At 43.7% G+C, this 21,317-nt stretch overlaps 3 protein-coding genes across 3 annotated transcripts; 2 read left to right on the forward strand and 1 right to left on the reverse strand.

Annotated features, from left to right (window-relative positions):
* The first annotated feature begins 5,663 nt into the window (after window positions 1-5,663).
* Window positions 5,664-6,087, forward strand: LOC125043845 (histone H2B). Its single transcript, XM_047640173.1, has one exon. The coding sequence runs from the start codon at window positions 5,679-5,681 to the stop codon at window positions 6,048-6,050; it is 372 nt and encodes a 123-aa protein (XP_047496129.1). The 5' UTR covers window positions 5,664-5,678; the 3' UTR covers window positions 6,051-6,087.
* A 2,441-nt stretch (window positions 6,088-8,528) lies between these two features.
* LOC125043839 (histone H3) lies at window positions 8,529-8,956 on the reverse strand. The gene has a single exon (XM_047640167.1). It carries the CDS (start codon window positions 8,948-8,950, stop codon window positions 8,540-8,542), a length of 411 nt encoding a protein of 136 aa, XP_047496123.1. The 5' UTR covers window positions 8,951-8,956; the 3' UTR covers window positions 8,529-8,539.
* Window positions 8,957-18,946: 9,990 nt separating this feature from the next.
* LOC125043850 (histone H4) lies at window positions 18,947-19,419 on the forward strand. The gene has a single exon (XM_047640178.1). The coding sequence runs from the start codon at window positions 18,982-18,984 to the stop codon at window positions 19,291-19,293; it is 312 nt and encodes a 103-aa protein (XP_047496134.1). The 5' UTR covers window positions 18,947-18,981; the 3' UTR covers window positions 19,294-19,419.
* The last annotated feature ends 1,898 nt before the right edge of the window (window positions 19,420-21,317 follow it).

The following is a 21,317-nucleotide window of genomic DNA, read 5'->3' on the forward strand; positions in this document are numbered from 1 at the left end:
AATTATCGAAACCCCTATCACTCCTCCAGATTTGACACAGAGATTTGTCATCACACCTTCCTCAGATTTCTCCACCTCTATTGAAGCTCTCCTTGCCCTAGAAAAAGAGAACCCAGCCTTACAGGTTTCCACCAAGGTAACACAGCAAGGAGATTTCATTCTGCAAGCTAAGAATGAGGAAACCTTTCATATACTAGCAAACACCTCCATTCTTAATTCGGGAAAGAGCATCACTCTACTCCCCTACAGCCCCCCTCCAAAACGAACAAAAATGGTGTTAGAAGGCTATCCACATGGATTTCCCATGGATAGACTCTTAGAGCACCCGCTAATTGAAACGGCCTCCCGACTTAAATTCAGGCCTACCAAAGAAGAGACTAGGCAAGTACTAGTCACTATCTTAGGGGAACCAATCCAAGAGATCTCCCTGGGCATCTTTGGCACTTTCTCCCTAAGAGAATACTACTCTGAACCGCTGAGATGCACCAAGTGCCAAAAGTTCGACCACCACTATTCAAAGTGTAAGGCCAAACCAAAATGTGGCATTTGCTCAGGGAACCATGCCACTGACATCTGCATGGAAAAACTAAAGAATGGAGATAAACCTCCTGCCAAATGCCCAAATTGCGGAGAAGGACATCACGCATGGAACCCAGCATGTGCAGAGAGAATCAGCAGGCTGAAACTACCTACAGCTATCAATGCCAAACAGGGAAAGGAACCCCGCATCTTCAAAAGGAAGCTTCACACATGGGGAAGCTCCACACAGACAACCACTCCGTCAAATGCTGATTTTCCCCTTTTAAAGGAGGCTTCTCTCACCATCAACCAGCCAAATTTACAAATCATGACGGATCATCCCCCTTCAAAAGAGGCTGTGTTGAACCAGCCTCTCAACTCTTCAACAGTCCCTTGCTTCAACTGTGGACACAATCAGGCAGGAAAAGAAGCATCCCTTCTGGCCTCCTTTATCCAAATAGGGTTGTCTCTCATGGGCAAACAAGGCAACCATAACATCATTCAACAGGCCGCAACTCAAATATTAGCAAGAGCTACCAACATGCCGTCCAATAAAGGTGATCCTCAAACGGAAAATATCCCGAAGACAAACAGCCCAAATTCTTCACCCTTGGAGACCGAAAAGTCGTGTGATCGCACTGCAATCACTTCCATATCGGCTGGCCCCATCAAGGAAAACAGTAAAACAATCAAAACAGCCACATCTCAGATCCCCAACATTAACCAGGAGACACAAAGTCTTACTGCTAAAAGAACCAGACGCAGACGTGCCCGAAACCCATCCTCAGGAAGTGACAAATCCTCTATTGTCTCTGACATAGACCATGAGGAGGTAAACATCGACTCCACTTCACCTGAAAACAATGGAATCTCACTCACATATGACAAATCAGCCATCTTGATTACCTCAGAAGGATCTCCACCTATCCTCCACATACCTGAAGGAAAAAACACAGTAAACAAGTATGAAACTATCCAATATGAAGACTTCGACACAGACCAAGAAATAAATATTGAAAATGAATAATAATAACAATCAACAGTTAAACAAGATCAACATACTTCAGTGGAATATCAATGGGTTACAGAAGAATCTGCCATTGTTAAGCCTTGCTGTAGCTGAACAGAGGTTTGATATTATCATCTTACAAGAAACTCTCCTCAAATCTCACATTTCCCTCAGCTCCTACACAGCCTTCCATGAATACCATACCACTGGACTAAACCGTGGTATTTCCATCCTTATTAAATCAGAAATATATGCAGAACCCATTACCACAACTCTCCCCTGTGGCCCAGAAACCGAATTTCAAGGAATTTCAATAGCCTTGCAAGACATGCATCTACAAATCTTCAACATATACAGACCACCTAGAGACAGTGCCAAGTTAAAAATAGATCATATTTTTGCTGCTGTCGAAAATGCGCCTTCAGTCTTATGTGGAGATTTCAATGCCCATCACGTTATCTGGAATGATCCAGCCTCTAACTCTGCGAACAAGATATGCAGAACAGGTCAACACCTAGCCCACTTGCTCCACAGTTTCCCTAATGTATCTCTGCTCAACTCAAAGACTCAGACACATATTAGGGGAGGAGTCCTTGACCTCACTTTCCTTACCTCTGACATTCTCCCAACTGCTTCATGGGATACTCATCCCTTCCTTGCCTCCGATCACTTCGCCACCATAACTACAATAGATATACCTCGTCTACAGCCACCTCCTCTCATCCCGAGATGGAATCTCAAACGTGCAAACTGGCAGCAATTCACAGAATCAATCGATAAATGGTCTTCCACTTACACTCCAGCCGAAGATCTAGACTCTCTAGAAGCAGATATAGTAAAAGCCATTCACGATGCTGCCAATGTTTCAATACCAGTCATCACATCAATTCCATATACACGAAAAAATAAATGGTTCCACAATGATAGAATTAGAGAACTAAAACATCGTCTTCTACAACTCAGGAAAGCTCTCAAGCAACATCCTTCTCCCACCCTGCTTGAAAACTATAGAGCTGCCATACGGTTAATAAAAGCAGAGATCCGAGAAATCAGGTCAAAAGCCTGGCTACAATGGTGCGAATCCATCAATGCCCACACATCTCTTCATGATTTGTGGAAGAAAATCAATATTGCTGCAGGCAAATACAAGAAACAACCATGCCATCCCCACGCACAAGAGATTGCTGAAGACCTGATCAAAACTTTCAAAGAAAGAGGAGATTCGAACATGCTTTCGCCTTCAACCATAGCAAAACTCACCTCTTTAAAACCTGAAAGACTTGAAAACATCACTTTATCAATAAATAAAGTATCGGAGACTGATAAACCCTTTGCCTTAAATGAGATGCAAGCTGCAATTAAATCAGGTATAGACACCGCACCAGGGATAGACAAAATATCGTACTCCATGATTAGACATCTCGGTCCTCAAGCTACGCAATTACTCCTGCTTCTATTCAACAAATCATTAGAGGCCGGCCTCCTTCCTAAAGCTTGGAAAGTCTCAGATATCCAACCCATTCCAAAAGCAGGAGTTGAAAAAGCTTTCCGTCCAATATCTCTCCTTTCCTGCCTCAGCAAGACCATGGAAAAGGCCATCTTAAGAAGGCTGAGATTCTTGATTCCCCGCCCTCACAAACACTCTTTCGCCTACTGCAAAGGGTTTGGAACCAGAGACAATCTTGCCACAATACACAGCCTCACAGATGGCAAGGATTCCATCATCGTATTTATAGACCTTGAGAAGGCCTTTGAGCTTGCAAACAGGGAAGCCATCATCAGCACCCTTGCCTCAAGAGGAATAACAGGAAAAATACTTAAATGGTGCAATGACTACCTCTACGAAAGAAAAGCCCGAGTCAGGTTCCAAGGCCACCTATCTAGCTTTATGCAATTTGAGAATGGTACACCTCAGGGTGGCATCCTAAGTCCATTCCTTTTCAATATAATAATTGCAGAGTTACTCTCCATACAGACTCCACCAAACTCCCACATTCTTGCATATGCGGATGACATTCAATTAATTACCACAGGAAATGCTAGACTCATCAACGCCCAACGTTCCCTCGACCTCTTAGCCGCAAAATGCAAAGAACTAGGCCTCAAAATTAACACAAATAAAACAAAAGCAATGCAATTGAGGCGATGTATCCCTAACCAACACCTTTACATTCGTACACAACAAATAGAATGGGACACACAATACAAATGTTTGGGAATCATCTTTAACAACAAATGCGATTCCTCTGATCATTTACGCCATGTCTTACAGAGAACGAAGTCTAGAATCAACGTGCTACGAAGACTCTCAGGCACAGACATAGGCGCAGGCTATCAAGTTCTCCGTATCTTTTACATCCACGCAATCCGCTCCATCATCGATTATAGTGCAATATCCCTGTATAACCTCTCTCCTGAACAAATTTCATCTCTTGAGACAATACAAAACAAGTGCATGAGGGTTATCCTCGGTGCCCCACGATGGACTCGTATTGACAACCTCAGGCAAGAAACCAATCTTGTTTCCCTTAAAACTAGGATAAAGCTCATGGTTGCAAATTATGCCGGAAAGAGTATCTCAAGAACATACGCGTCGGACACAGACTCAGTCTTACGAAACATTGTCTTCAACCCACAGAACTTTCCTCTCCACAATATGCCATGGCACAGTGAATTCTTTGATTCCTTGGACGATCTCAACCTCTTACAAGTCATCAAAGAACGAGGAGTCGACAAACCACACCACGCCTATACCTCACCAAAACCATGGGAATCTCCAAAAGTCATTTTCATCACAAATAGCATTCCAGGATCTAAGGCACTAGCCTCCCACACAGACATCAGAAATCTTGAACGCCAAGTCAACTACCTTGAACAGCAACATGATCTCGCTGTCATATACACTGATGGATCAGTTGACATGCAATCCAACAGGGCAGGCTCTGGTTTTCTTTACAAAGATCATATATTCAGCAGCAGGATTAGTGACGGTTCTTCCTCCCTCCAAGCTGAGCTGTATGCCATCCAAGCCGCTCTGACCCACGCCCTTCTTCTCGAAGAAAAGCAAGTACACATACTAACAGACTCCCTCTCTGCTATCCATGTTCTGCAGCAAGAATCAATAATAGATAACGTATCCCTTATCACTGCCGTTCACTTTAAGATCAGACAGCTAAACGACCAAGGAAAGTTAATATCCTTCATGTGGATCCCTGGACATGTTGGATTACAAGGTAATGAGATCGCAGATAAGGCAGCTAAGAGGAGTCTGCGACAAGACCACATCAAAGTCATCAAACCCAGTCTCAGCAAAATGAGAATACGTGCCAGGGAAACAGCTCAAGAAATATCCAGGATTCAACATCAAGTCTGGGTGCAAGCAGGAGCAGCTTCAGCAACGTGGTACAGCATAGCCACTGATTACAGCCAAATCACCATTCCTAAGGCAATGTCCAGACGAGATGCTGTTATCATACACAGGCTTAGACTCGGATACAGGTGCAACTGGGAGATACAATTCCGAGTTCCAAAGGCTTGCACACATTGTAATGAAATCGTCGTAGAACCTCTCCTTCATTATATTCTAGAATGCCCTGTCTTAGATGTAATAAGACCACACAGATTTCGAGAGTCTCCAGGTATCCCTGTTGAAGAAAAGATGAGGTTAGCTGCCCTTTGCACCAAAACAATTCTAGAATCTGAAGATGCCTTCAAAACAGTCTCACTTTTTCCTCCACCAAGATAATTTGATTTGTATGATTAGCACATGTGCAATGTTATATGTTTCTCTCTCCTAATTAGGTATAAGTTTAATAGATATCATGTAGATTATTTCAAGAAGCTAAATGAGCATACATAAAGTCAGATTTATTTATACACTTTTTATGTTATACCTCACACATATGTTCTAATTTCATTATGCATTATATAATTTCTTAGCTTATTATGTTGAATGTAAATAACGTCCTTATTCACATTGATGTAAAAAACAAAATTGTAAGCCTAATAAACAAAAACCGGGTGGCAAAAGCTAAACTCGGTATAAAAAAAAAAAAAAAAAAAAAAAAAAAAAAAAAAAAAAAAAAAAAAAAAAAAAAAAAAAAAAAGTGCGGGAAACGTACTTCGTCCCGTAGGTACGACGACAAGCATCATGCCACCCAAAACTTCCGGAAAGGCTGCCAAGAAGGCCGGTAAGGCCCAAAAGTCTATCACCAAGGGTGATAAGAAGAAGAAGCGCAGGAGGAAGGAGAGCTACAGCATCTACATCTACAAGGTGCTCAAGCAGGTCCACCCTGATACCGGTATCTCCTCCAAGGCCATGTCTATCATGAACTCTTTCGTGAATGACATTTTTGAGCGCATTGCAGCTGAGGCTTCCCGCCTTGCACACTACAACAAGCGTTCCACCATCACCAGCCGGGAGATTCAGACCGCTGTCAGGCTGTTGCTCCCTGGAGAACTTGCCAAGCACGCTGTTAGTGAGGGCACAAAGGCCGTCACAAAGTACACTTCCTCCAAGTAAATCTCTAGGTTGCATGCTTTTCTTGCCTCCTAGAACAACATCGGCTCCTTTAGGAGCCACATATTGTAATAAAGCAGATATACAATGACTTTGGTAACCCAGTTAGTTAGTAACATGTTCCCTGCCTCCTACTGTTATTGTTATTGCTACTTCTACTACTGTTTCTATTATTAGAATTACTACTACTACTATAAGACCATTCAGTGTCCTTACACACAGATAGATAGCTCTACAAGTGCTTCATTAATTACCAAGTAGACAAACAGTGAGTCGGTTTGTTATTCATTAGCCGTACCTATCTGTGTATCTCGGCTGTTTAGCTTTTTGCGTAGAATGTTAGAAAGTGCCTTGTATGATTTCAATGTGATTGATATTAGTATTATAATCATCATTAACAGACATTTCACGCCTATTATTACTATTATTACTATTATTACTATTATTACTGTTATTACTGTTATTACTGTTATTACTATTATTACTATTATTACTATTATTACTATTATTATTATTATTATTGTTATTATTATTATTCAAGGAATGGACAAATCAGGAGCGGTCATTAGAACCTACAAACTACAGAGAACATAACATAACACCTAACTTGTGGAGGTAAGGTAGGTTTGATCATATGTAGTATATTTATTAATCTTTTAGCACATAGACCTTGGGAGGTGAAGTGGATCGTAGCCTCTGTTTATTCTGTCACTCAAAGTGACTATTCAAATAATGTGTTGCGTTATTGAGCGTCTTGATTGCAAAATACACCTACACATTATATATCTGTATATATACAAATCTGTATATATACATATATATTCTATATATACATTATATATATTCTATATATACATTATATATATTCTATATATACATTATATATATTCTATATATACATTATATATATTCTATATATACATTATATATATTCTATATACATTATATATATTCTATATACTATATATATATTCTATATACTATATATATATTCTATATAATATATATATATTCTATATACTATATATATATTCTATATACTATATATATATTCTATATACTATATATATATTCTATATACTATATATATATTCTATATACTATATATATTCTATATACTATATATACTATATATACTATATATACTATATATAGTATATATATTATATATACTATATATACTATATATACTATATATATTATATATACTATATATACTATATATACTATATATACTATATATACTATATATACTATTTTTCTTGCATACTATATATACTATATATATATATATATATATATATATATATATATATGTATATATATGTACATACATATATACTTATACATATATATATGCAGATTTCTGTATAGACACATATATACCGATTTCTATATATACACACATACATAATTATTTATATATACATACAGAATTCTATCTATATACATATATATATATATATATATATATATATATATATATAAAACTATATATATACATACACATATGCATATATGTACATATTTATATAGTTGTGTGTATATATATACATACCTAACTATATATACATACATAAACATATATGCATACATAACTAAGTATACATACGTAAACATATATGCATACATAATTTATTTATACATACATACATACATACATTCTCTCATATATATATATATATATATATATATATATATATTTATATATATATAGTTATTTATCTATATATATAGTTATTTATCTATATATATAGTTATTTATCTATATATATATATAGTTATCTATCTATATAAATATACATAAATCTGTCTCTCTCTATTTTTATATATGTATATATGTGTGTATATATATATATATATATATATATATATATATATATATATATGTATATATATATTAAATATATATGTTTGTGTGTGTGTGTGTATATATATATATATATATATATATGTATATATTTATATATACATAAATATACATACATACATACATACATACACATACACTCTCTCTTTCTATCTCATATATATATATATATATATATATATATATATATACATATTAGCATTTAGTGTGTGTGTATGCCTATATAACTAATACATACATAACACTCTCTCTCTCTCTCTCTCATATATATATATATATATATATATATATATATATATATATGTGTTTATATATGTATATATATATATATATATATATATATATATTAGTGTGTGTGTTTGTGTATGTATATGTATGTTTGTATGTATGTATGTATGTATGTATGTATGTATGTATGTATGTATGTATGTATGTACATCTGTATGTATGTATGCTATCAAGATTGATATAATATTTATGTATATATGCTTATCAATATTAGTTTGTGTAAATTGACAACTTTTACACTACTTGTCTGAATTTCATCTCTCTGGAGACAATCTTTAGGCCCTGAAAAGGGCCGAGGATTATGATTTTGTGTTGCAGGTATGCAATCAAAACCTTAGGCGCGCTCTCCGCGGATACGGCGAGCAAGTTGGATATCCTTAGGCATGATTGTGACCCTCTTAGCGTGGATAGCGCAGAGGTTGGTGTCCTCAAAGAGGCCGACCAGGTAAGCCTCGGAGGCTTCCTGCAGAGCCATGACAGCAGAGGACTGGAAGCGGAGGTCAGTCTTGAAGTCCTGGGCAATCTCACGGACCAGGCGCTGGAAGGGCAGCTTGCGGATCAGGAGCTCAGTGCTCTTCTGGTAACGACGGATCTCACGAAGGGCAACAGTTCCGGGCCTGTAACGATGGGGCTTCTTGACACCTCCGGTAGCAGGGGCAGACTTACGTGCTGCCTTGGTGGCCAACTGCTTGCGGGGGGCCTTGCCTCCGGTAGACTTACGTGCAGTCTGCTTGGTACGTGCCATTTTGCGAGTTTGTATCTATACAGATATGAAACGCGAACACGCTCAAGACGTCAATTTATAGGAGAGCGAGCGAGACCTAGCGGAGTCGCGTGTGGCTGCGAGAGTCTGGCTTAACCCCGCCTATTTTGACTGGGTAAATATTGCCAGAGATACGGCACATGTCAGGTCCTGTAATGCAGCCTCGGTGACGTTATGTTCAATTCCAAGTTGAAGCTTGGGACAAACTACTAAGGCCCGATCAATTGAAAGTATTTTACATGTGAGCTTTTGTCAATAACAAGGCCTAGGCGAGTTTGTATTTGCACAGCGGTCAGTTAAGATGAGCGCTCATCTGAGTCGGCCGCCTCGCCGCTACGCAGACGGGGCGCGGCGGTAGCCTTACCCGATCTCGGTCGAGCCGAAATTCATAGGGCTCTCAGGACCTCTAGGTCCCAAGGTTTTTGCGTGGTTTCTTTGTAGAGAGATTGTTTGACACCCCACGCAAAGACGACCTTGGCCTTGTGTGATAACTTTGGGTGTTATTGCACACTACTTGCTTTGAGGCTAGTATTTTTAATTATAGGCCAGAGTGCTTATAATTAAAAATACGAAGCACTGTGGCAATTTGCAGTTTTGCTGCGAGGTGCCGGCCGAACGCATAAGGGTTAATTCCCGTTCGGCAGGGTTCAACCCCGACCGGCCCTAACATACAAAGACTGCTTATTGCCCGGTGTGTCTCCCTTTTTGATACCGCAATCCGCCCTTTCATCGCCCTGTCAATTAGCCCTGCTAGACTTCCCTCCCTCACCCATCATCATCACCCTCGCGCTATGTCATGGGTCACGTAATCAAATTATCATATTCTGGGGAGCCTATCTCCTGTGAGGTGGCTCTCCAGAAAATCTTCTCCCTCACAGAAGTTGCTGTAACTCACTGCTTCAAGGTTCACAATGGCTACAAAGTTGTTGTTGCTAAGCCTGAACAACTGACCCCCTTTCTCTCCTCGTCTGGCCAAAGGAAACTCCTCGAACAAGGTTTTAAACCCTTACCTTCCCCTGAGACTAAGGCCAAATGCACGGTCGTGGCTAAAAAGATCGACAAGACAATCCTGCCACGATCGTGCGAGTCTATCCAGGCGGAGGTCGCGGCTAAAAACGATGTCACTGTCCTTGATATTTACAAACCCCCTGAGTCACGCATAGTTAAAATCCGCTGCTCTGCGCCTGAAGAGGCACAGAAGCTCCTAACTCGTGGGATAATGATGTTCAACACATCCGTCCCCACCTATAATGTGGAACCAGAGAGCTTTATTCTGGTTGACCAGTGCCTGAAATGTTACCGCTTCAACCACACAAAACACACATGCACACACGAACAGAGATGCAGCAGATGTGGTGACCTTGGTCATTTCTATGCCACATGCAACAAGACCACCAAATGTTGCAATTGCGAGGGCCAGCATGTCGCCGTCAGTGGGTCTTGCCCCAAACGCAAAGAAATCATCAAAACAAAAAGACAAGCACAAAAACAAAACAACAACCCAACCTACGCCTCAACACTCCGACCCTTACAAACATCCACACCCACTACAAAACGCCCCAACACGATTCCCTCAGGAAACACAATGCCTCTTCCACCTCAATTCCCCCCAAACAACACCCTCATACCAAACAACAACCCCAAAATACAAACCATACTACACGTAGCTTTAATAGCTGCCAAATACAACGCCAAGAAATTCACAAACATACTCCCAATACTACTACAGAAAAACGGTTTCCCCAGTATTGTGATTCCTGAGGAGATCTTCGAAGACGAAAACCTATACATACCAGAGTATCACACACAAACAAACACAAACACCGAGGCTAGAGTGGCGCCCACCACAGCACCACAGCCCTCTACCTCACACTCACATGTACTTTCACAACCACAACCACAACGCAAACCCAGAGTAACTGCACAAGAAAAAACTACAAATAACACAAATGATCACAAACGCAAACTTCCTTCACCACTAAACACTCACCAGAAAAAAGACAAAAAAGACCCTCTGCTCACGGAAAACCCGGAGCCCTCCGCTCCTCGTCGTCGTCATGACGACACCTTAATTGGGGACAGCAGCAGCGACGATAGCCTTCGCATCGACCTCGGTCCTGAGGTCGAAGAGGGGGCTGCCGCGCTGCCCGTTCCCCCTGGGGACGCAGTTCCCGTCCTCCCCGTCAGGGGAAACCTTGGGGGACATGGTAGCGTCGGGAATTGGTCCGCCGATTCCCGAGAATGCCATGTCTCCCTCTCTCAGGAGTCCCTCCCGGACCCCGAAGAGACCCAGTCTGGGGCTCGTCCTCGGCCGCGTTTCCGTGAGCAGCAAACGCCACGAAAAGTAGGTCACCGTCATCCCGACCTACTCTGAGTGGCATGCTGACAATCGTCCAAGCGAACGTAAGATCGTTTTATAACGTAAGACGCCTCTTTTACGACTTCCTAGATCGGGAAAGTCCTGACGTTGTTCTTTTAAACTCTACCTCTATCACTAACTCCTATGCTATCAAACACTTCGGCTACACGTCAAGACAATCACGAAACGGCTGGTGTGTAGGGTCCTGCATTCTCGTAAAATCCACCTTTCATTTCGAATTCATCTCGCCTCCATTCATTCATCCAGACTTCATGGCTATTAAGCTATTCACCCAGCAGGGCCCCATAATGATTGCCACTGCCTATATCAGACCTCAAACAAACTTGCCCATTCACGATTTCAATAAAATATTTAATTATAATAATCTCCCAGTCTTCTTTGCCGGGGATGTTAACGCAGCACACACATCACTTAACCACACAAACAGCAACGCACACGGCAGACAGCTCTTGTCTATTTTCGAAACAAAAAGACTGCACTACATCGGACCCGACTTCTACACTTCATTCACATCGAGAGGGAAGGGCCGCCCTGATCTCGTTTTCGGGAACAGAGCGGCTCTCCCCTACCACACACACACACAACCCGGCCCGAACTTCGGTTCTGACCACATACCCATCATCATAAAACTTTCTACCACACCTATACAAAACAAAGAAACAACATCCTTCAGGTATAAAAAAGCAGACTGGGACGACTTTAAATCTTATCTTGCCAGTCAAAATTTTAACTTTAACCTTGAAAGAGAAAATATTCTCGAAATAGATAGGCATTGGCATCATCTCTTCGCATGGATATCAGCAGCAATGCGCCGCGCTATTCCGCGAGAGCGCTTTAAAATCAGAACTTCATTCTATCCAAGCGAGAGAACCAAGCGTCTCCTGACCTGCTACAGGAACCGTTTTCTTCAAAATTTAAACCACTTGCATCGAGTTCGGTGGGACCTCACTATCCTCAGAAACCATGTCATAAATAGTTTTGATAATGACCACAAAACTCATTGGCATAATTTAATTAAACAAACAGAATCTATGAGAGTTCGCACTCCACGGGAATTTTGGCAATCAATTAAGCGATTAAAAGGTAGCAATTTCCCCCCCTTCACTCACCTCCTCAAGGACAACAACCAAATTTCAGATCCCGTGGAGGTTATCAAAATTTTTCATGATCACTGGCAAACTGTTTTCTATCCACATGAACCCCACCCTCTCTTTAATGAACATTTTCAATCCATCAACACCTGGAGCCAAGACCACAGGATAGAAACAGAACCAGAGCAGATTATCCACCTGGATAATCTGGACGACACATGCGAACTCCGTGCACCCATCTTGCTGGAGGAGGTAAAACAAATAATAATGAGGTTTCCTCGAAAGGCTCCGGGCTCCTCTCAGATCGGACGTGACGTACTCATACACCTTCCTGACAACATTTTACGAGCTATGACGTACCTTTATAACACTTCCTTGGCCTCTGGCTACTATCCCTCACCTTTCAAAACTGCTTTAGTGGCCCTCATCCCTAAGCCAAACAAAGACCTAACCGACCCCAAGAATTACCGCCCAATTAGTTTACTAGAGACATTAGGCAAAATTTTTGAAAAAATAATTAACTCCCGACTAAGGCGGTATCTCGACGATCATGACTTACTCTCCTCAAAACAATTCGGCTTCCGCTCTCACCGATCGACTAATGACGCACTGACTATACTGACCAATTACTGTCTTAACAACAAAGACAGAAGACTAAAGACGGTTCTCGTAACCAAGGACGTGGAGCGAGCCTTCGACACGGTCTGGCATGCTGGCTTGAAGTACAAACTGTGCACTAAATTTAATTTCCCTTCGTGCACCAAGAAGCTGCTATGCAGCTTCTTGGATGACCGTAAACTAAAACTCAAATTTAAAGGAAAAATTTCCAACACCATCCAAATGCACGCAGGTGTACCTCAAGGCAGCATAATCAGCCCAACACTATACATATTATACACAAACGACCTCCCTGACCCCACATTTCCCGATTCATTGACGCTCCTTTACGCCGACGACTGTACTCACTTAGCCAGACATAATTCGCTCGCTGGTGTTGTCCGACGAATTAACGACGAGCTTGACACCGTCTCGAGATGGGAGCACAAATGGCTTATCAAAACTAATGCGACAAAAACAAAAGTTCTCTTTATTGACCCTAAACACAATCCTCCTTACGATCCAATACACCTAAACTCTTTCGACAGACTACAAGCACCTCTTCAAATAACACGCTCTTGCATCGTGCTCGGTGTAACGTTCGATTACATGCTAAGATTTCATTATCATATTTGGAAAAAAGCCGCATTGGCTAAAAAGGGCTTACAGTCGCTTCGTCGATTTAGATGTGCGGCCCCGCGCACAAAGCTGCACCTGTTCAAAGCCATCATACACCCTCTTCTCACATACTCCCCACTTACACTTACACTAGCAGCATACACAAACAGAAGAAAGCTACAGATCATTCAGAATAAAGCTCTCCGATGGGTCTACAGTGTGGGCTGGGACGAGTTTGTGTCGTCATCACAACTCCACGAGAGAGCTTCTGTGCTCCCTCTGAACCTTGTGTGGCGCGCGAGGGTTTGTAAACAACTCGACAAACTTCGTCTTTGGCTGCCCGACTGGATAGACAGGAATAATGTCTATCTCCGGGGAAGGAGGAGCGGCCTTGGCCGGGATTCCTTTGCGCTGGACTGGGACGAAGAACAGGAGCCAGTTTTTTGAGCTTGGCAGCAACATCTTATCCTATGTGAACCTTCTCATACTTCCTTCCTGCCTTTCACCCTCCCTCCCTCTCTTGTTTTGTTCGTTTTAATATTTTTAACTTTATAATGTTAAGTAAAGTTGCGTGAGCTTCGGCGGTTTTTACTATAAACTCGGCGCCCTCGCTCGCCGCGGCCCGGCCGATCACGTCTCGGCGCGATTGTTGCCGGGTCTCGCGAGCGCGGATGCCGAGCGCCGAATTTATCGCGTAAACTTTTTTAAGCTTTTATTTTTCTTACGTTCGTGTTTGCGTTGTTTTTTAAATGTTCTTTCGTTTTATTTTAGTTTCTTGTTTTAACGTTTGTGTTCTTTCAGTTTTTAATGTTTTGGGTGGTTGTTTTACTCAAATTACGATTTTATTAACTTTGTCAAATAAACATATTCCCTAAGAGAGCCCTATCCCGTTTTTAACTCCCTTCCTCTCCCCCTTCCTCCTTCCGTGTGTCACACAACCTCACCCACGCCACATCTCATTATCCTCCCATAGCGCAAGTGCCCCTCATCCTAATCCTTACCTTCATCTCACTGGTTCCGGATTCCCGATACGTGACATCTGCCGCCTGCACCCTGCCATGACCGTGGCTCCTTTGCCATAAGGAGTGGCAACGCGCGAGTGGGGGAGGAGATGTCATGGCCAGTGTTGACAATCCAAGCGTGGTGAGATCGCCAGAGCACGTCTCCCTGGAAGTCCTGCCGCCGACAGGGAGAAATCTCTGCTCGACGCGGGCGTGGGAGATAGCCTCTGATTAGCGATCTCACTCGTATTTCACCCTCGCAGTCTCCTGGTTAGCCGAGGGCGCCACCGTTGCCATGGGCGAGAAGTCCGTGCACGGTGGGGCCCCGATGGCGCCTGGCAGGCCGCCCTCTCTGCTCCCAACCTCCCCGTTAGCCGAGTGCGCGCCGCAGCCCGGGCATGTGGACTCGCCGTCCCATGAGTTCGCTCATGCAAGGCGAATCCCGCCATGCCAGGGCCGCGCGCGCACAGATGGCGCGGGGCCTCCCTCTCCAGCCTTTGTCCTCCTTTCTGCCTCCCGGTCAGCTATGCCCCCCAACTTTTACCCCGCATGTTGGGTTAAGCCCCGACTCTTTTCTCTCTTACTAAATCATCTTTTCGATCCCCCCCTTTATCCTTCCCCTCTCCCGCCTTCTTTCCCCCCGGTAACGGGTCTTTTCTTTTAAACTTTTGCTTTGCTTTTTTCCGAAATTCAGGGCTCTCAGGACCACTAGGTCCCAAGGTTTTTGTGCGGGTCTCTTTGTAAAGAGATCGTTTGACACCCCACGCAAAAGACGACCTTGGCCTTGTGTGTATAACTTTGGGTGTTATCACGCTTACCTTACTTTGGAGCTAGTGTTTTAATTGTAGGTCAGAGTACTTACAATTAAAACACGAAGCACTGTGGCAATTGACAGTTTTACTGCGAGGTGCCGGCCGAACATATAAGGGTTCACGCCCGTTCGGCAGGGTTCAACCCCGACCGGCCCTAACACACAAAGACTGTTAATTGCTCAGTGTGCCTCCCTTTTTTGAAACCACTTTCCGCCGTTCCACGTTCCTGTCATATTAGCTTTGCTAGCCTTCCCCCAATTTCCCATCACCATCACCCTTACGCTATGCGATCATGGGTCACATGATCAAATTAACATACTCTGGGGAGCCCATCTCCTGTGAGGTGGCTCTCCAGAAAATCTTTGAAATCACAGAGGTTGCCGTCACGCACTGCTTTAAAGTTCACAACGGTTTTAAAGTTGTTGTAGCCAAACCAGAACAAATGACCCCCTTCCTCTCCTCATCTGGCCAAAGAAAACTCGCTGCTAAGGGCTTTAAACCCACTCCTTCCCCTGAAACCAAGGCAAAATGCACGGTCGTGGCAAAAAAGATCGACAAAACAATCCCGCCACGATCGTGTGAGGCCATTCAGGCGGAAATTACAGCCAAAAACGATGTCACTGTAGTTGACATTTACAAACCTCCTGAATCTCGGATCGTCAAGATCCGATGCTCATCGCCTGAAGAGGCACAGAAACTAATTTCTCGTGGGATCGTGATGTTTAACACATCCGTCCCCACCTATAACATAGAACCTGAGTGCTTCATTCAGATTGATCAATGCCTGAAGTGCTACAGATACAATCACAAAAAACACACATGTACACACGAACAAAGGTGCAGTCGTTGTGGCGAAGTTGGGCACTTCTTCGCCACTTGCAACAAGCCCACCAAATGTTGCAACTGTGAGGGGCAGCACGCCGCCGTCAGCGGGTCTTGCCCTACACGGAAAGAGATACTGAAGACGAAAAGACAAGCACTTAAACAAAACACCAACCCAACATACGCCTCAACAGTTCAACAACCCCTACAGACATCTACACCCATCACCACAAGACCTCTCACGATTCCCCCGAGAACCACAATGCCTCCCCCACCTCAGTTCCCCCAAACCAACACTCTCACACCTGACATTAACACTAAAATACAAACTATACTACACGTAGCTTTGATAGCTGCCAAATACAAAGCACAAAGATTCGCAGACATTGTCCCTGTACTCCTACAAAGAAACAACCTCCCTAACATTGTGATTCCCAGGGAAATCTTTGAAGATGAAGACCTATACATAGCTGAATATCACACACAAACAAATACAAACACCGAGGATAGACCGGCGACCACCACACAACCACAGCCCTCTACCTCCCGCACACACCTACTCCCACAACCACAACCACAACGCCAACCAAAACTAAGCTCACAACCAAATACTACAAAAAACACAAACGAACACAAACGCAAACTACCATCACCACTAAACACGCACAAGAAGAAAGACAAGAAAGACCCACTGCCCCCGGCGACCACCGCACCCCCTCGTGGTCACCATGACAACACCATTCTGGGGGACTCCGATAGCGAGGATAGCCTCCAAATCGACCTCCCTGAGGTCGAAGCGGGGGCTACCTCGCTAGCTGTTCTCCCCGTTGGGGGGAACCTCGGGGGACTAGGAAACATCGGGAATTGGTCCGCCGATTCCCGAGAATTCCACGTCTCCCTCTCTCAGGAGTCCCTCCCGGACCTCGAGGGGGACGGGGCTCGGACTCGTCCGCGGCCTCGGTTCCGGGAGCAGCAAACGCCACGAAAAGTGGGTCAGCGTCAGCTTGACCTACTTTAAATGGCGTGCTGACAATTAGATGAGCTGCCTCCCACGCCAAACTGCACCTGTTCAAAGCCCTTACACACCCTCCTCTCACACACACACGCACTCAGACCCACATTACATACAAATGCACACAAGCTACAGATCAATCAGAATAAAGCACCCACATGGATCTGTACTATGGGCTGGGGACGAGTTGTGTCGTCCCCACGATCACCTCACGATCACGAGAAATGCTTCTGTGCCTCTCCCTGGCGCAGGAGGCTATGTAAACAACAACTACAAACCTCGCGTTTTGGTTGCCCGTCTGGGTAGACCATGCCTTCTTCAGGAGAAGAAGGGCGGCCCTGGCCGCGATGTCTTCTCGCCAGACCGAGGCGATGAACAGGGGCCAGTTCCTGGCTTGGCAGCATCATCTTTTCCTTTGTGTGCTTCTCATACTTCCTTCACGTCTTTCACCCATCCTCCTCCCTTGTTTCGTTCGTATTTTTAATTCTTATACTTTTATAAAACTTAAGTTAAAAAAGCTTCGGCGCTTTTTACTATAAACTCGGCACCCGCGCTCCCCACAGCTCGGCCAATCACGCTCCGGCGCGATTGTTGCCGGGTCTCGCGAGCGCGGATGTCGAGCAGCGTAAATTTGCTGCCTATCCTTTTTTAAGCTTTCAATTTTACTTGTGTTCTTGTGTTACATTTTATTAAGTTTTTTACGTTTTTTAGTTTTTTTACCATTCATGTTTTAATTCCCCTAGTTTATAAGTACTTTTTATGGTGGATGTTTTCTCCAAAACTCCCCCTTTTAATCTCCTAATTAAAATAACCCCTCTTAAGAGAGCCCTATCCCGTTTTTAACTCCCTTCCCCCCCCCCCCTCTCTCTCTCTTCCGTGCGTAACCTCAACCTCGCCCACGCCCCATCTCATCATCCTTCCATAGCGTAAGCGTCCCTCATCCTAATCCTTACCTCAATCTCACTGGTTTCGGATTTCCGACACGTGACATCTGCCGCCTGCACCCTGCCATGACCGTGGCTCCTTTGCCGTAAGGAGTGGCAACGCGCGAGTGGGGGAGGAGATGTCATGGCCAGTGTTGCTAATCCAGGCGTGGTGAGATCGCCAGAGCACGTCTCCCTGGAAGTCCTGCCGCCGACAGAGAGAAATCTCTGCTCGACGCGGGCGTGGGAGATAGCCTCTGATTAGCGATCTCACTCGTATTTCACCCTCGCAGTCTCCCGGTTAGCCGAGGGCGCCACCGTTGCCATGGGCGAGAAGTCCGTGCACGGTGGGGCCCCGATGGCGCCTGGCAGGCCGCCCTCTCCGCTCCCAACCTCCCGTTAGCCGAGTGCGCGCCGCAGCCCGGGCATGTGGACTCGCCGACCCATGAGTTCGCTCATGCAAGGCGAATCCCGCCATGTCAGGGCCACGCGCGCACAGATGGCGCGGGGCCTCCCTCTCCAGCCTTTATCCTCCTTTCTACCTCCCGGTCAGCTATGCCCCCCCAACTTTTACCCCGCATGTTGGGTTAAGCCCCGACTCTTTTTTCTCTTACTAAATCATCTTTTCGATCCCCCCCTTTATCCTTCCCCTCTCCCGCCTTCTTTCCCCCCCGGTAACGGGTCTTTTCTTTTAACTTTGTTGTTGTTGTTGCCGAAATTCATCTCGCTAACTCCCAGCAAGAAAACCACTATCATCATGACCGGACGAGGCAAGGGCGGAAAGGGGCTCGGAAAGGGTGGCGCCAAGCGTCATCGCAAGGTGTTGCGTGATAACATCCAGGGTATCACCAAGCCTGCCATCCGTCGTCTTGCTCGCCGTGGAGGTGTCAAGCGTATCTCTGGTCTGATCTACGAAGAAACCCGTGGTGTCCTCAAGGTGTTCCTCGAGAACGTGATCCGTGACGCCGTCACCTACACCGAGCACGCCAAGAGGAAGACCGTCACCGCCATGGACGTCGTCTACGCTCTCAAGCGCCAGGGACGTACCCTGTACGGTTTCGGAGGTTAAGTGTCTTGACCGACAACATCTACCATCAAAACCAACAACCCCCACCAAACCAAAAACCTTGGACCTATTTTAGGTCCTACAAATACTCATAAAGAGGATACAATTTGATACCCATCTATCTATCTTGCTTTATCTACTACAACTACTACTACTACTACTACTACTACTACTACTACTACTACTACTACTACTACTACTACTACTACTACTACTACTACTACTTACCTTCTACTACTATTAATAAATCAACATGAGTCCCCAGTATTGCGATTACAAATATTGATTTTTCTTGCATCTCTACTGGTATTGTTATCAATACTATTATTATTAAGCTTGTCATTGTGTATGTTATTATTGGTGTTGTAAATGATGATGAAGAAGAAATGTGTATGGTTACATTAAGCTTTTGTTATTATTAGACTCTGATAACCAACATGAAGCAGAAGCAAAGAAAGAAAGAAAGAAAGAAAGAAAGAAAGACTAAAGTAGATATATGTGATAGTGATAAATGGCGGTCTAAAGTGCATTGGGCCAGTAATATTTGAAAAGCGTGTACCCACATGTATAAAGTATTTTCCCTAGGGTGTTTATACACGTGTGCGTTGTTGCTGAAGTGCATGCAGACACACAGGGGCGAGGGATTTGAACGTTGATCAGCAAGATTGCTAGACGAGATCGCTACCGCTGCTACAGACAGACACCCAGAGGAAGGGAGAAAAAGCCAGGCAGACACACAGAAGGAGGGGGTCTGCCTGTCTGTGTATGTATCTATCTATCTATCTGGCTGGCTGGCTAGCTAGCTATATATCTATATATCTATATATCTACACATCTACACAAGCAACAGCTGACTGAGCGACAACCCCAGCACCCTACTAATACTAATAACTCGGAGTACAGCTCGCACAAAACCTACACACAATGCCTTGCTTTGTTTGCTTTTTTTTGTATTATTTCAGTGAGAAAGTCAAAGATGGAGACATGTATAGATACACGGATCCATAGACACACAGATACATAGATATGTAGATACACCGATACATAGAGAGATCGATACACAGATACATAGAGAGATAGATACACAGATACATATGCTATTATATTGCCCACATACAAAAACGGATAAACAAACAAAAAACAGGAATGAATGGACCTATTCGAGGCACGAAGACAGACCGACAACCACACAAACTTACAATCATGCACAAGATCGTAAACAACCTTGTGGACATTAACAAACAAGAAATTCACACAACACCAACTTGATTGTAACACAGACTCTTACAAGCAAGAAAACAAGCAAGCAAGTACTCATTCATTAATTCATTCATTCATTCTTTCTTTCTTTCTTTCTTTCTTTCTTTCTTCCTTCTCACGCAGCGTGCGCGAGTGACGGGAACACACACACACACACTAAAAAAAAAAACACCACTTGGACCTTGACCCTTTCCCACAAACAACCAACCATATATGCATGCGTGGCATGCACTTATTATATATACACATTCCTACACTCAAACACACATTCACTTAGTCAATCGCACAATCCTACACTCAAACACACGCTCAATCACACAGTCGCATACTCTACCATTCATGCAAGCACATCCACACGCTCAGTCAGTCAATCACTACCGGACACATTCACACAATCACTACCCCACACACTCACACAATCATATATCCACGCTCAATCACACATTCTCACAAGCTCAGTCATTCACACACACATAATCACTCATTCACACACACACATACAATCACTCATTCACACACACACACACAAGCATTCATTCACACACACATACACTCACTCATTCACACACACACTCACACAATCACTACCGGACACATTCACACAATCACTACCCCACACACTCACACAATCATATATCCACGCTCAATCACACATTCTCACAAGCTCAGTCATTCACACACACACACAAGCATTCATTCACACACACAAGCACTCATTCACACACACACATACACTCACTCATTCACACACACAGTCACTCATCCGC

The sequence above is a fragment of the Penaeus chinensis genome, chromosome 34, assembly GCF_019202785.1.
Source record: "Penaeus chinensis breed Huanghai No. 1 chromosome 34, ASM1920278v2, whole genome shotgun sequence".
Taxonomy (NCBI): Eukaryota; Metazoa; Arthropoda; class Malacostraca; order Decapoda; family Penaeidae; genus Penaeus; species Penaeus chinensis.